Here is a 13,250-nt window from a genome sequence, read left to right on the forward strand (position 1 = left end):
TCCCCGCTTAGACAGGACACGGAACTTCTTCGTGGTTTAGTAGCTTTTATTATTCTCTACACGGCACTTCTCACTCTTACTCCGTCACTCGCACACATCAACAACACTTCACTTCCTCATTGGCCCCCGATCCCCAAACAACACCATCCTATTGGTCCAAACAGTCACATGTCCCACCCGACCCATTCACTGACCCTCAGACATCAGAACGCTCCTTGAACAGTGTTTTACTGAACATACGTCAAAACCAAACATAAACCCAGTCCGTTACACTATTAGGCTGCAGCTATATGGTTTTATTTATTTAAAAAATAGGGTACTTATTTCATACATTTTCCACAAATATGGGGAGGACTCAAATAGCCCTACAAAGTTCTGTGTTTAATTTATTTCAAAGTAGGCCGACACTTGCCTGTGTATTTTGTTTGTTTGTTATTTTGTTGCTTGTCTGTTTGAGTAGCTAGCTGAAAGCAAAGAAGTAGTAGGCTTACCTTTTATTGGTAACCTAACTGTTATGGTTCATTGTTTCTGATATAAGAGGCCTGACTGCTATGTTCACAGCAAACTTGAAAAAAATTTAATATTAAGCCATGGTTTAACTGCACAATAGGCTGAGTCCTTGTTTACCTGAAATGTGCACTTTATAATTTTATTTTGTACCGCCCTGTTTGGCAATGTTGTTTTTCAAATAAAATAAAACATTTGCATAAAGAAAGCCAATCCACTTTTCCATGTTGATAAGAGCATTAAAATGTAAAAAAAAAAATGATGGAAAACAAAATAAATGAAGAGACATTTAGAATATATAAAAATTTGCTAAATTAACTGTGACATAAATGCGATTAATCCGATTTAATATTGATACACATTTATACGGTGCAGGTATCACACTTTAACATTAAAATGACATGAAGGACTTTATGAATAACTGACAAATTATGTAGAAATCAGTAGAAACAAGATATTTACACAAATCTTTCATTTTATTCAATGAGTTATATTTTCAAGGGACATAAACACTGGTAATAGTCTACTTAAAACAGTGAACTATGAATACGTATCATATGAATATCTGCTGATATATCCTATTAAATCTTTTGTTGCAAAGGTTGCAACTGAATCACTTCTCTCCTTTATGAATCCTCACGTTTCGTACAATAGGACTGAATCTTAAATAATTTACCACACTCAGATCAACTAAACAGTTTCTCTCCTGTATGAATCCTTATATGTTTATTTAGACTGCCCCTTTGGTTAAATCTTTTGCCACACTCAGAGCAACTAAACGGTTTCTCTCCTGTATGAATCCTTATATGTTTATTTAGACTGCCCCTTTCGGTAAATCTTTTACCACACTCAGAGCAACTAAACGGTTTCTCTCCTGTATGACTCCTCATATGTATATTTAGATCACCCCTTTGGTAAAACTTTTTACCACACTCAGAGCAACTAAACGGTTTCTCTCCTGTATGATTCCTCATATGTTTATTAAGATATTCCTTTTCGGTAAATCTTTTACCACACTTAGAGCAACTAAACTGTTTCTCTCCTGTATGACTCCTCACATGTCTATTTAGATTTGACCTTTTGCTAAATCTTTTATCACACTCAGGGCACCTAAACGGTTTCTCTCCTGTATGAATCCTCATATGTGTATTTAGATCGCCCCTATGGTTAAATCTTTTACCACACTCAGAGCAACTAAACGATTTTTTTTCTGTCTTACATCCCATATCACTTTGAGGCTGTTTGTTATTTCTTGTATTTAAACCAGTCTGAGTTTCCCTGGTCTCCATCCAATCATCCTCACTGACTTCAGTCTCAGAAGAGACTTCAGTCTCAGATGAGTCAGTCTTGTCCTCAGGACCTGGTTGTAAACGTCCATCAGGACCTGAGTTCATGGCTGGTTCTGGTCCTCCACAGTCCGCTCTCTTCTCCTTTGTCTCACTCGGATGAAGCTTTGATGATTTAAGTTTCTCTTCATCTTCTTCACTCTTCACAGCGACAGAAGTCAATGTGAACTTGATATCAACCTCCTTAAGTCCTTGAAGCTGCTGTCCATCCTGATTGGTCCACGGTTCCTCCTGTTCCTCTTTAATGTGGGGGTGCTCTTGGTCCTCCTGGTCCACAAGGGGGCTCCACTGCTGCTCCTCAGAGGGAACCTCTTCTTTAATCACCATCAGTTGCTGGACGTCTGCAGGACACACTGAAACACAAACACAGGTTTATCATTTCAGAGTTTCCTGAAGTGTTTTGAAAAACTTGTGTTGTGTGGTTTAATGGTATACAGTTGTGATTTTTGAATGATCACATTCAGGAAGTAGAGATGTTGAGGTCGTTTGCAGTTGGTGTTACGACGCAGATCGTAAAGGAAGCAGCATAAAAAAAAAGGGTTTCTGGTAAAAAAGTTTTTCATTCACAGCAGCAGGTTTTCTGCAGACTCGTTCACAACAGCATCAAATCCTCCTCATTATTCAGGTGAGAGGTGGAGCAGCCGGGTGCAGCAGACAGAGACAGGAAGTGGCGTATTAACTCCACTGCTCGAGCTGATGCTAGCTAACGTTAGCCTGTGAGCGGTTCCTCCTCGATAATGGAGATAAATCATAATCACGATTATTTCGGAAAATAATGAAATCACGATAATTCAAACGATTACTTTTAAGTTTGAAAACATGATGCATTTATTCAGTATTTCTCTCCAAATAAACACTTTGTAAACGAGAACTTTGAAATATCATCATTAAATGTCCCCATCTGCCCCCCCACTACAAGCACACAGACAGAGAGAGAAAGAGAGGGGTGGGGGATGGCTATGAGGACCATCATCATTTACCCCCATACCCCTGCATTGAACGGGTTACATACAACAACAAGCGGAGAATTGCGGGCTGACCGGCGCAGGGAAAGACGGGCCCGGTGTGAACAGCCAGGCGGCTGCGTGCATGAGAATGGCGCTGCAAGGCGCTGCCGCTACATTGTGTGGTTCTGCTCCTCCAAGTGTTCCCATACAAGAGAAGTTTTTCTACCCTTTTTGTCGATCAAACATGGGCTGCTCTCCCTCTGCCATTTTCCACCCGCACTGCTTTTTAAATACCGCAGGTCACCACAAACACAACTCGCCTCCTTCACTTTACAGCTGCTTGAGAGTGAGAGCCAGTCAGCTGGGCCGCGTTGAAGGCTTTTGGGGAAGGACTGAATTGCGCCTGCAATTTGAGAAAATCGTTTTAACTCGATTATATTAGTTTGGAGATCGTTTGACCCAAAAATCGAAATCACAATTAAAATTCGATTAATTGCACAGCCCTACGTTAAGGCTATCTTTATTATTGCAACATGAATATTAAGGTCACCAACAATAATAATGTTATCGGTCTTTAGGACTAGGTTTGATAAACCTCCACCTCCTCGTCCGAATTCTCTGGGAACACGTTAATTTATATGACTGGGGGGGTGGGGGGGTAGATTCATTTAGACTGACATATTCATAAGGATGCAGCCACGTCTCAGTTAGGGGCAATAAATCTATGTTGTAATCTGAGTAGGGCTGCTCAATTAATTGAAATTTAATCATGATTACGATTATGGGGTCAAACGATCTCCAAACTACTATAATCGAGTTGAAACGATTATTTAGCTTTTTTTTCGAAAGAGACGTTCATGCGCAGTTCAGTCCTTCCCCCAAAGCATTCGACGCGGCCCTGCTGACTGGCACTCACTCTCAAGCAGCTGTAAAGTGAAGGAGGCGAGTTGTGTGTGTGGTGACCGGCGGTATTTTAAAAGCAGCGCGAGTGGAAAATGGCTGAGGGAGGGCTGCCCTAGTTTAATTTACGAAAAGGGTCGAAAAAGTTCAAAGAATCCAACGAGGATCAGAACCACACAATGTAGCGGCTGCTAGGGTTGCAAAATTCCGGGATTATTCAAAGTGGGAAACTTTCCATGGGAATTAACGGGAATATACGGGAATTAACGGGAATAAACGGGAATATACGGGAATTAACGAGAATAAACTGGAAATGTTGTGGGTAATTTATACTAACTGTATTTACCTTTTCATATACAGACATAAATATAAACATTTTGTTTTGTCATAGGCTGATTTGAGCCCTGAGGAAACTTTGGGCACTTGACTATATGCTTCTGCATCGTTGTGACATTCTTAACATAGGTCTTTGCACAGTATTTGCAAATGTACACCAGCCTTTCCTTCTACATTGGATGAGGTGAAATGTCTCGACACATGAGATAGTGCACGTGGTATTGTTCTGTAGAATAAGGAGAAAAAAGTTTGTAAAAAAACACTAATGCAATGCCAGAGATATAAATAGTTAGCCAAACAATTGAAATGTCTGTGAAAATATTTTACAATTGATGGATAAATGAATGGAAATAGGCTAGATGAACAGATGAACAATCCTCAATCAGCATGCTAATATATTTTCCCCAGTAATATCCTCGAAACTGACCTGACTAGTCCTGCACACTACAGCAGGCCTCAACAGCCCTGCTGTAGAGTGAAGGATGCTGGGAATTATCTGTGCATGTGATGGAAGAATGCACAGTGGAAGGTTGAAATGCAACGTGTGTGCTGCATTCCATACACCTTTAAAAGTAGAGTTTTGAATGATGTTTTTATTGCTCAGCGTTTAATTTGCATATTTTTTTTTTTTTCAAAATTCCCAAAATTCCCGAGCTAAACTTCCCATGGAAAGTTTCCGGAAATTTACCGGAAACTTTCCACCCCTTTGCAACCCTAGCGGCTGCGTAGCGCCATTCTCCAGCGCGCAACCGCCCGGCTGTTCACACCGGACCCACATTTCTCCGTGCCGGTCAGCCCGCGATTCTCCGCTTGTTGTTGTATGGAACCCGTTCAATTTGGGGTTCGGGGGTAACTGATGATGGTCCTCATAGCCATCCCCCACCGCTCTCTTTCTCTCTGTCTGTCTGCTTGTAGTGGGGGGGCAGATGGGGACATTTAATAATGAGGAAATTTCAAAGTTCTGTTACTAAGGGATTTTTTGGAGAGTGTTAGGGTTGCCATCATTAAGGATTTGAATAACCGGGATCCGATATCCTGGTTTCACGGAGGAATAAGACACGCAGCCGTCATCGGTGTTTCCCGGAAGTGAATGTTACTTCCGGTTACAGTCATTTAAAGAATAAAGCATAGACTTCAGAATAAGGGCACATATTAATAATCGTTTGAATAATCGTGATTATGATTTTTTCCATAATCGAGCAGCCCTAAATCTGAGACTAGTTCATTAACTATAATAGCCTTTGATGAAAGTGATCTAATGTTTAAAAGACCACCTTTAAAAGTCTTAGTTTCCTGCGTTGTTGCAGAGGTTGTGTTAATTTGTATTAGATTTTTGTGTGGAGTTCTTGCTCTGTTATTGTTTAATATAAATAATTCAATCTGACGGTGAACAGACACTATCTCTATGGGGTTGTTTGACTGATCCAGAGGGAGCAGAGAAGTGTAGTACAGTAAAGTTGGCAAGATATTCACAGATTCGGACTTCCCGAATCAATAAGTCATAAGGGAAACGTTGTTAAAGCACAAACGCTGCATAATTCCCACCGTAGTAATGTGGACAACGGACTACAGGCGAGTTTTCATCAATATGAGTCGTCCTCTGTAATGGACACATAACATTGGTGTCTATGTACAGCCTGCTGAGAAACGAGTGTGCAGAGACCGTCTACAAAGTGCAACACCGAAAAGAGATATTACAAAAGTATTCAATAACCTCTCCGTAATACTGTATATTTACACCAAAATCATGTCACAGATCCAGGGAGTCCTGCTGACTATGCTACAGTACAAAGTTTTAAAAAATGTCTTTTATCATAATTTTTGGAAATATTTTTTAGGGAAATTATTCAATAACTTCACTGTAATACTGTACATTCTCACCAAAATCACGTTACAGGTGCAGAGAGTCCTGTTTGCTGTGCTACAGTACTACGTTTGGGGAAAAGTGATTTTGTAAAATTTTGGAGAATATTTCTTATGAAAACTATTCATTAACTTTCCTGTAGTACTGTACATTTTCCCCAAATAACTTTTCCCAAAATGTTGGACTGTAGCACAGACAGCAGGACTCCCTGGACCTGTAACGTGATATTGGTGAGAATATACAGTATTACAGTGAAGTTATTGAATAGTTTTCATAAGAAATATTCTCCAAAATTATATAAAATCACTTTTCCCCAAAGTTAGTACTGTAGCATAGCCAGCCGGACTCCCTGGAAATGTGCCATGATTTTCGTGAGAATATACAGTATTAAAGTTAAGTTATTGAATAATGAAAATACAAATATTTCCAAAAATTATGATAAATTACATTTTTTTAAACGTTGCAAGCTGGACCTGTGACATGACTTTGGTGACAATATACTGTATTAGACCGTAGTTATTGACTATTTTCCATAATAAATATTTCCCAAACTCATGCTTAACAGCTTTTTCCTAAACTTAGTAGTGTAGCATAGTCAGCAGGACTCCCTGGACATGTGATGTGATTTTGGTGAAAAGGTACGGTATAACAGTGAAGTTATTGAATAATATTCATAAAAAATATTTCCCAAAATTAAACAAAACCACATTTTCCTAAACTTAGTGCTGTAGCATAGCCAGCAGGAGGCCCTGGATCTGTGACGTGATTTTGGTGACAACATACAGTAGTAGCGCAAAGTTATGAATAATATTCATAACAAATATTTCCCAAAATTAAACAAAACCACATTTTCCTAAACTTAGTGTTGTTTCATAGCCAGCAGGAGACCCTGGATCTGTGACGTGATTTTGGTGACAATATACAGTATGAGACCGAAGTTATTGAATAATATTCATAACAAATATTTCCCCAAATTACGCTAAATCACTTTTCCACAAAGTTAGTACTGTAACTGTAGCATAGCAAGCAGGACTCTCTGGACCTAGGATGAGATTGTGGTGAAAATGTACAGTATTACAGTGAAGCTATTGAATGATTTCCAAAAATTATGATAAATTACATTTTTTTAAACTTTGTAGTATAGCATAGTCAGCTGGACTGGCTGGACCTGTGACATGATTTTGGTGAGAATATACACTATTAAAATTAGGTTATTGAATATTTTTGTAATATCTCTTTTCGGTGTTGCACTTAGTAGAAGGTCCCTGCGCACTCGTTTCTCAGCAGGCTGTACATAGACACCAATGTTATGTGTCCATCACGGAGGACGACTCATATTGATGAAAACTCGCCTGTAGCCAGTTGTCCACATTATTTCGGTGGGAATTATGCAGCGTTTTTGCTTTAACAACGTTTCAATTAAGACTTATTGATCCAGGAAGTCCGAATCTGTGAATATCTTGCCAACTTTACTGAACTGAGAAGTGTGTAGCTCTGCAGCTCTGCTTCCTGGTCCCAACTCTGGGTTGTCATGTGACAGACTGGGTAATATTCCTAGATTAGAGAGCTGCTCCATCCCAAGTGGGATGAACGCGTCTCTCCTAACAAGACCAGGTTTCCTCCAAAAAGTTTGCCAATTATCTATAAAGCCCGGAACCGTTTACAGGACAGCACCTGGACAGCCAGCGGGTAAAAGACAACATGCTGTTCAACATGTCTTCACCTGTTGTGTTAGGGAGAGGGCTAGAGGAAACTACTGTGTCCGACATCGTTTCTGCAAAAGCACCGACTCAACATGAACTTCAGTGACCTCCGACGTGAATTACGATTTTATTGTATTTACGTTAAGTCCCGGCAAGCAGCCTCAGTTTGGATTCGATGCCCCGGCTCTGGGGCCTCATTTATAACCGTTGCGTACGCACAAAACGGGCCTGAAACGTGCGTACGCCACTTCTCACGCCAACGTTGGGATTTATAAAAACAAACTTGACAGGAAAATGTGCGTATTTCTACCCAAACTTAGACCCTCCCTTACGAGCGTTTTGGGGAGACGGGAAAACGGCGACACAGACGTGAGGTGGTGAACTGCAGCAGATTATTGATCCAATTCATAATTTACATTAAAACCAACAGTTTTTCTCGCGCGACGTATCTGCTCCACATGAGCCTTTTAATTAAAAAAATATAAAACAACTTTAAGCAAATTAGGTCCAGATTCGATTTAACGGCAGAGTTACGGTGCCGAGTCATTAATAGGTTTTAATAATATCTTCTAACACTGTGCGTGTATCATCAGATCACTGCAGTGAACGGGACTGTGCCGCACAGAGCGCACTGGAGATTACTTATAAGAAATGAGGAAACTTTCCAAATAATATCCCAGAGGAGGTGAGGATCCACTGATGTGAGGGAATCGGTCCAGTGCTTTAAATAAATAAATACTGCCGTGACCTGCTCGATGTGTGCATGTGACTGGAAGAACGAGGAGGAAGCGAGGGTTCAGTGATGTCTGATCTCACACAGTGTGTTATCCACAGCAGCAGCAGCAGCAGAGTATCAGTGTATTTTCTTTATTAGTGACATCGCTGCTGTCCCATAAAGTCGCTCTTCACCTCCACCTCACTAACAAACACCTCGCTGTCAGTGTCAGAAAGTTTCACCTCCTCTTCACATCGCTTGATGTGGTACTCCGTCAGGACTCACGGTGGAAACCCATTGGTCAGCAGCATCATTTAATATTCACGCCGTGCTTTGCGTTGACCATTTATGGTGGAAAGTGGGCGTGTGGAGGGCTGATTTGGAGGCAGATCCACGTACGAACGTTTCCAAGTGGACTGTGATTTTTAAAGCGAACATTGCATTCAGGTGTACGTGCGCACGGTTTTATAAATCAGAATTATCTTTTGCGTACGCCATTTCCGGATTTTGTACGTACGTACACTTTTAGTATGAATCCTACGCACTCTTTTATAAATGAGGCCCCTGGTCCCTGGGACGCAGCTGACTGTGGTCGCTGGAGAATCTGTTTGAACCGTGAGCTGGTGGCTCTTTAATCGTGGGCTCTTTAAGGGTAGCACTGTGCCCCCTCCGGACCGTCACCCAGCCGCCCTGGGCTCCCGGCTGCACGAGGCAGGTCCAGGTACTGCTAACTGAGGCTAAGCTACGTGCTAAGCTAGTTAGCTCCACGGTGGCTAAGCTAACTACAGCTAACGATGCTTCTAAACTGCGGAGCCGAGCTTCTAAGTCGTTGAGCCTCTCCTCCATCGCTACCAACACACTGCATTTATTACATGTAGCACTACTGTTAATGGAGGCGGAGGAGTCAGTGAACATGAGACACTCGGAGCAAGAGAGAGAGAGAGAGAAGCCATCGCTGCTGTATCAGCCTGTTAGACTACGAGGCTGAGCTCACACAGAACACAGAGTCACTGAGCACCAGAGAGGAGGGGCTGGGATGTGTGGCTGTTTAACTACAGACCGGTGATTGTAGCCGGAGTGATGCAGAGAAACAGCTGTTAGCAGAGGAGCTAGTTCAGAGAGCGACCAGCGGCAGCGAAAAACAGGAAATGACGCAGCACGCTTACCGTAATGACGTAATCATAACATTTACTCTTTCCAGTAGCAGCTTATCAAATGAATATGAGTAGAATTGAGTTCAGCCTGTTGGTCCGGCCCTCCACAACATGACCCCCCCCTCTGCTCCCGGGACTGACCTGCTCTGTGCAGCCGGACTACGGGCTGCATCACGGCATCGAGCAGCCTCCTCTGGCGGCAGATCTCCAGCTCGGTCCGCTCCACTCGCTCCTCGGACTCTAACAAGGTTTCCTCAAGCCCCGCGAGGATCTGTTCTCCTGCCGCCGCGAGCCGCTCGGTGAGCATCGCTCTCAGCTCCGGGACTCGAGCCTTTCCTCCTCCTTCCTCCACCTGCAGCAGGAAGTCTTCAGCGGCAGCGCGGATCCGCTCATGTACCAACTCCCGCAGCAGCTGCACGGCGGCCATGTTGCTTCTCTCTGAGTCTCTGAGTGCAGTGTTGCCGACTCCTCAGTAAGGAAAGCAGCTATTGGCTGATCTAAAAATCGCTAGAAGTCGCTAAATGACGTCATCGCCTAATTTGCATAATGGTAATGGTCGCTCTAGGACGTACAAAAAGTGAGAAAAAAATACCCTAAATATGTTTAGAAGTATATATGAGCTTTCTTCTACAGAAGCGTATTGCATTCACTTGAAAAACAAAATTCTGTTTTTTTTAATATAATTATCTTATCCAAGATAAGATCTCAATAAAATAAAAAACAGAACTTTTTTTTTTTTCAAGTGAATGCAATACACTTCCGTATTCTTCTGTTGATTCTTTTTTTTTTTTTTATCTTGCGGTTGAAATAGACCATCTTGAGGTGTGGAAATGTCTTGATTCTTAGATGCATCACGATGTTGACTCTGCATCGATGAGACTGAACTCAATGACTCATGTTTTCCAGTGACAGTGAAGATACATTGACACTTACATCTCGCTCTGTAAGCCAGGGCAGGATCAGCGGCGGCTTTGCGCATGCGCAATTCATTTGCAGTCTGCTCTCCTCTCTGCTCTGACTGCAGCTACTGGGAGACTGACCGCTTGTGAGTGCTCTGGGACGGCAGAGGGGCTCACGGCAGCACCCGCTGCTCGTTGAGGACAGTAACTGCAGAATGATACGTGCTTTCAAGTCAGTCTCCAAAACACCAGAAAGTCTCCAATAACACCAGAAAAAGTCGCTAGATTTGTCGCTAGTAGCTTTTGACAAAAAAAGTCGCCATGAGGGTTTGGAAAGTCGCAAGATATAGCGACAAAGTCACCAACTAGGCAACACTGTCTGAGTCTTTGAGGGGACAAAGACAGCCAGCAACAGGAAACAGACACTCCGAGCCTGCAGCGACCACTGTTGGACTGGAGGATAAAGAGGAAACCAAAGTACTAATACTGCACAGTAGAAATACTCTGTTACATGTACTTGTTAAAGAAGTACTAAAGTATAAGCAAATAAATAAACTTAACCAATAATGGAAGTAGAATTCGGATCATTCACTGAGGTAAAAGTCACAAGACAGTAAAGTAATATTTCATTACAAGTAAAAGCACTACGACAGTGAAGTAGAAACACTCAATAATTAAATTAAACAAACTCCGACAGTAAACCCTAAAATAAACAACAATATCTAGGACTGAAAAGCAGCACTGAACGGCCCGAGCACATGCATTTTGAAGCGTTGCATGAGCTTTGCGCACTGCGGAGAGGATGAACGCTTCACTTCCTGCGTCCGTCAAGCGATGTTGACCTTCATCAAAAACATAGAACAGAGTCAGTTTCATTTTTTTTTTTGATGAACTGAGATATTTGTAAGTTTGAATTGATCTTGGAATCATTTGTTTTGTCTGTTCACTTTTAACAGCTGCACACATTGTCTGGTGGTCTCCAGATGGAGATAAATATGTGGTGGTGGTAGATGACGAGGTGAACATCTACGACCTGGAGACGGCGTCGGTGAGGGGAACAATCACGAACCCCAAAAGAATCTCGTCGTGTTTAAATGTAAGTTCTTTGAATACTTACACAAACTGTGGCTTCTCTTAGTGATATAGAGACAGTTGTGGTTGTGATGATTGTTTTATGAGGCCTGGTATTGTAGATTAACAATATACCACATGTAAGATTACATGGATGTTGTATTGTGTTTGTTTTTCAGAACTCCCTCCTGGCCGTCGCAGGAGATGATGAGATTGTGAGGTTGTGTGAATTGGAAAAACTGAAATGTGTGTGTGAGTTAAAGGCTCATGAAACCAGGTAACTACATTATTTTGTCAAATGTATTTTGAATTTGATGTCCAACGTTTACAAACTTACACCAACAGTGGACAGTTTTATGATGGAGGATTACTGCGTGTTGGTGACGGCTTCCAATGACGGATTGATCAAGATGTGGAAGCTCCACCTGAAAGAGGCACATCTGTGTTGTTGTTTGTAAACAGTTTGGTAGAGGAAGCCATTTATGTTCTATTTCAACCAATACTTTTACACATTTACATTTGCAGCGAATGTGTGTGTTTCAATTCATAAGATTATCATTTATCAAGTGTCTCCATCCTAACCCTGTAAATTATATAACAAGCTTTCAATAAACTCACAGGATCATTGTGTTGTTAAAGAGAAACCAGACACGAGATGGGACAGGGAGTTTTTGTGTTGAAGGAGGTGAAATGAGAACATCATGATCTCAACCTTTACACTCACCTGAGCTTGTCTCCACTCAGCAGTTTGTATTTACAGTCAATGCAGCTTGAGGTTGAATATATGAATATTTACAGTGTACACAAGAAAACAAGCTCCCAATGAGTAATTTTCTAGAACAACAAGGATTTATGTTTAATTCTCTTCCACTAAATAAGTACAAAGCCTATATATCACATGTCCTGGTTCTGTCTGTGTCTCGTTAACACTCATCATCTGCCTCCGTCTGTCCAAAGAACTCACTCGAGAGCTTTCAAAGACCAAGAGAGTTCGAATTGCGACGGAAGTAGTCGTTCTGGAAGACGAGAGCAAACCCAGAAAGAAGAAGAAAAAGGCCGTTGGAAAATTAAATGAGCAGCAATAAAGAAAACATCTTTCAAAGATCTACATGCACTCTTTTATATGTTTGAGATGTTTTTTTTGTTGAACATGCTGGTACCTGTAATGGACACTGGGGGGTGCTACACACCATTTTTCACAGTTTTCAAGATCTGACTGTTCTTGAGATCCATTATTTTTGCTGTCAATACTGAAAAGAAAAATTCTATTTGTTAGATATCATTAGATTCCAGTTATCCAGCCGTTGTCCTGACTAGTCTCACTAAGAGTTATTACTTCTATCAGAAGACTCACCAACCTACATATAACGTTTACTTGAGTGTCCCCAAGCAGTGGCGATTTTAGCCTGAAATTTCTGGTGGGCCAATTTTGTTTGACGTCATGTCACTGCACAATAAGCAGTAGGCCTATATAGACCAGTGAGATATATCATGGGCTGCATTTTGAGTGCCAGCAGGGAGCAGAAATCCTATTTCAAATACATTTCACATGCTTTAGTGCTCAGCCCGACACAAAGATGTTACCTATAATCGAGCATCAGGCACGTGCACAGACATTTTAGGGGGCAGGTGCTCAAACAAAAAACAAAGGGAACCCATCGCCAAAATTATTTATGAAATTAAAAATAATAATAATAAATAAAAACTTACTGATTCTGCCTCATTTGTTTTACTAGTTGATGACCTGATCCAATATAAAAGAGAGATACTACCCTGAGCTGCTTGCTGCAGTTCCCTGTCCTTCTGCT

General features: G+C 41.5%; 2 protein-coding genes across 2 annotated transcripts; one reads left to right on the forward strand and one right to left on the reverse strand.

The window, feature by feature from the left end:
• Positions 1-851: 851 nt before the first annotated feature.
• Positions 852-2,181, reverse strand: LOC133017982 (oocyte zinc finger protein XlCOF19-like). Its single transcript, XM_061084258.1, has one exon. It carries the CDS (start codon positions 2,178-2,180, stop codon positions 1,194-1,196), a length of 987 nt encoding a protein of 328 aa, XP_060940241.1. The 5' UTR covers position 2,181; the 3' UTR covers positions 852-1,193.
• An 8,758-nt stretch (positions 2,182-10,939) lies between these two features.
• On the forward strand, positions 10,940-12,873 carry LOC133018003 (p21-activated protein kinase-interacting protein 1-like). The gene is made up of 3 exons (XM_061084288.1): positions 10,940-11,236; positions 11,328-11,467; positions 12,400-12,873. The coding sequence occupies exons 1-3, from the start codon at positions 11,149-11,151 to the stop codon at positions 12,451-12,453; spliced, it is 282 nt and encodes a 93-aa protein (XP_060940271.1). The 5' UTR covers positions 10,940-11,148; the 3' UTR covers positions 12,454-12,873.
• The last annotated feature ends 377 nt before the right edge of the window (positions 12,874-13,250 follow it).

The sequence above is a fragment of the Limanda limanda genome, chromosome 13, assembly GCF_963576545.1.
Source record: "Limanda limanda chromosome 13, fLimLim1.1, whole genome shotgun sequence".
NCBI lineage: Eukaryota > Metazoa > Chordata > Actinopteri > Pleuronectiformes > Pleuronectidae > Limanda > Limanda limanda.

Excerpts from the sequence above, each read along its gene's own strand:
- LOC133017982 (XM_061084258.1), bottom strand. The coding sequence starts at position 2,180 with ATGGTGATTAAAGAAGAGGTTCCCTCTGAGGAGCAGCAGTGGAGCCCC.
- LOC133018003 (XM_061084288.1), top strand. The coding sequence starts at position 11,149 with ATGAGCTTTGCGCACTGCGGAGAGGATGAACGCTTCACTTCCTGCGTC. Across the intron at positions 11,237-11,327 it reads CATCAAAAACATAGAACAGA|CTGCACACATTGTCTGGTGG; the intron begins GTCAGTTTCATT and ends CACTTTTAACAG. Across the intron at positions 11,468-12,399 it reads GAATCTCGTCGTGTTTAAAT|AACTCACTCGAGAGCTTTCA; the intron begins GTAAGTTCTTTG and ends GTCTGTCCAAAG.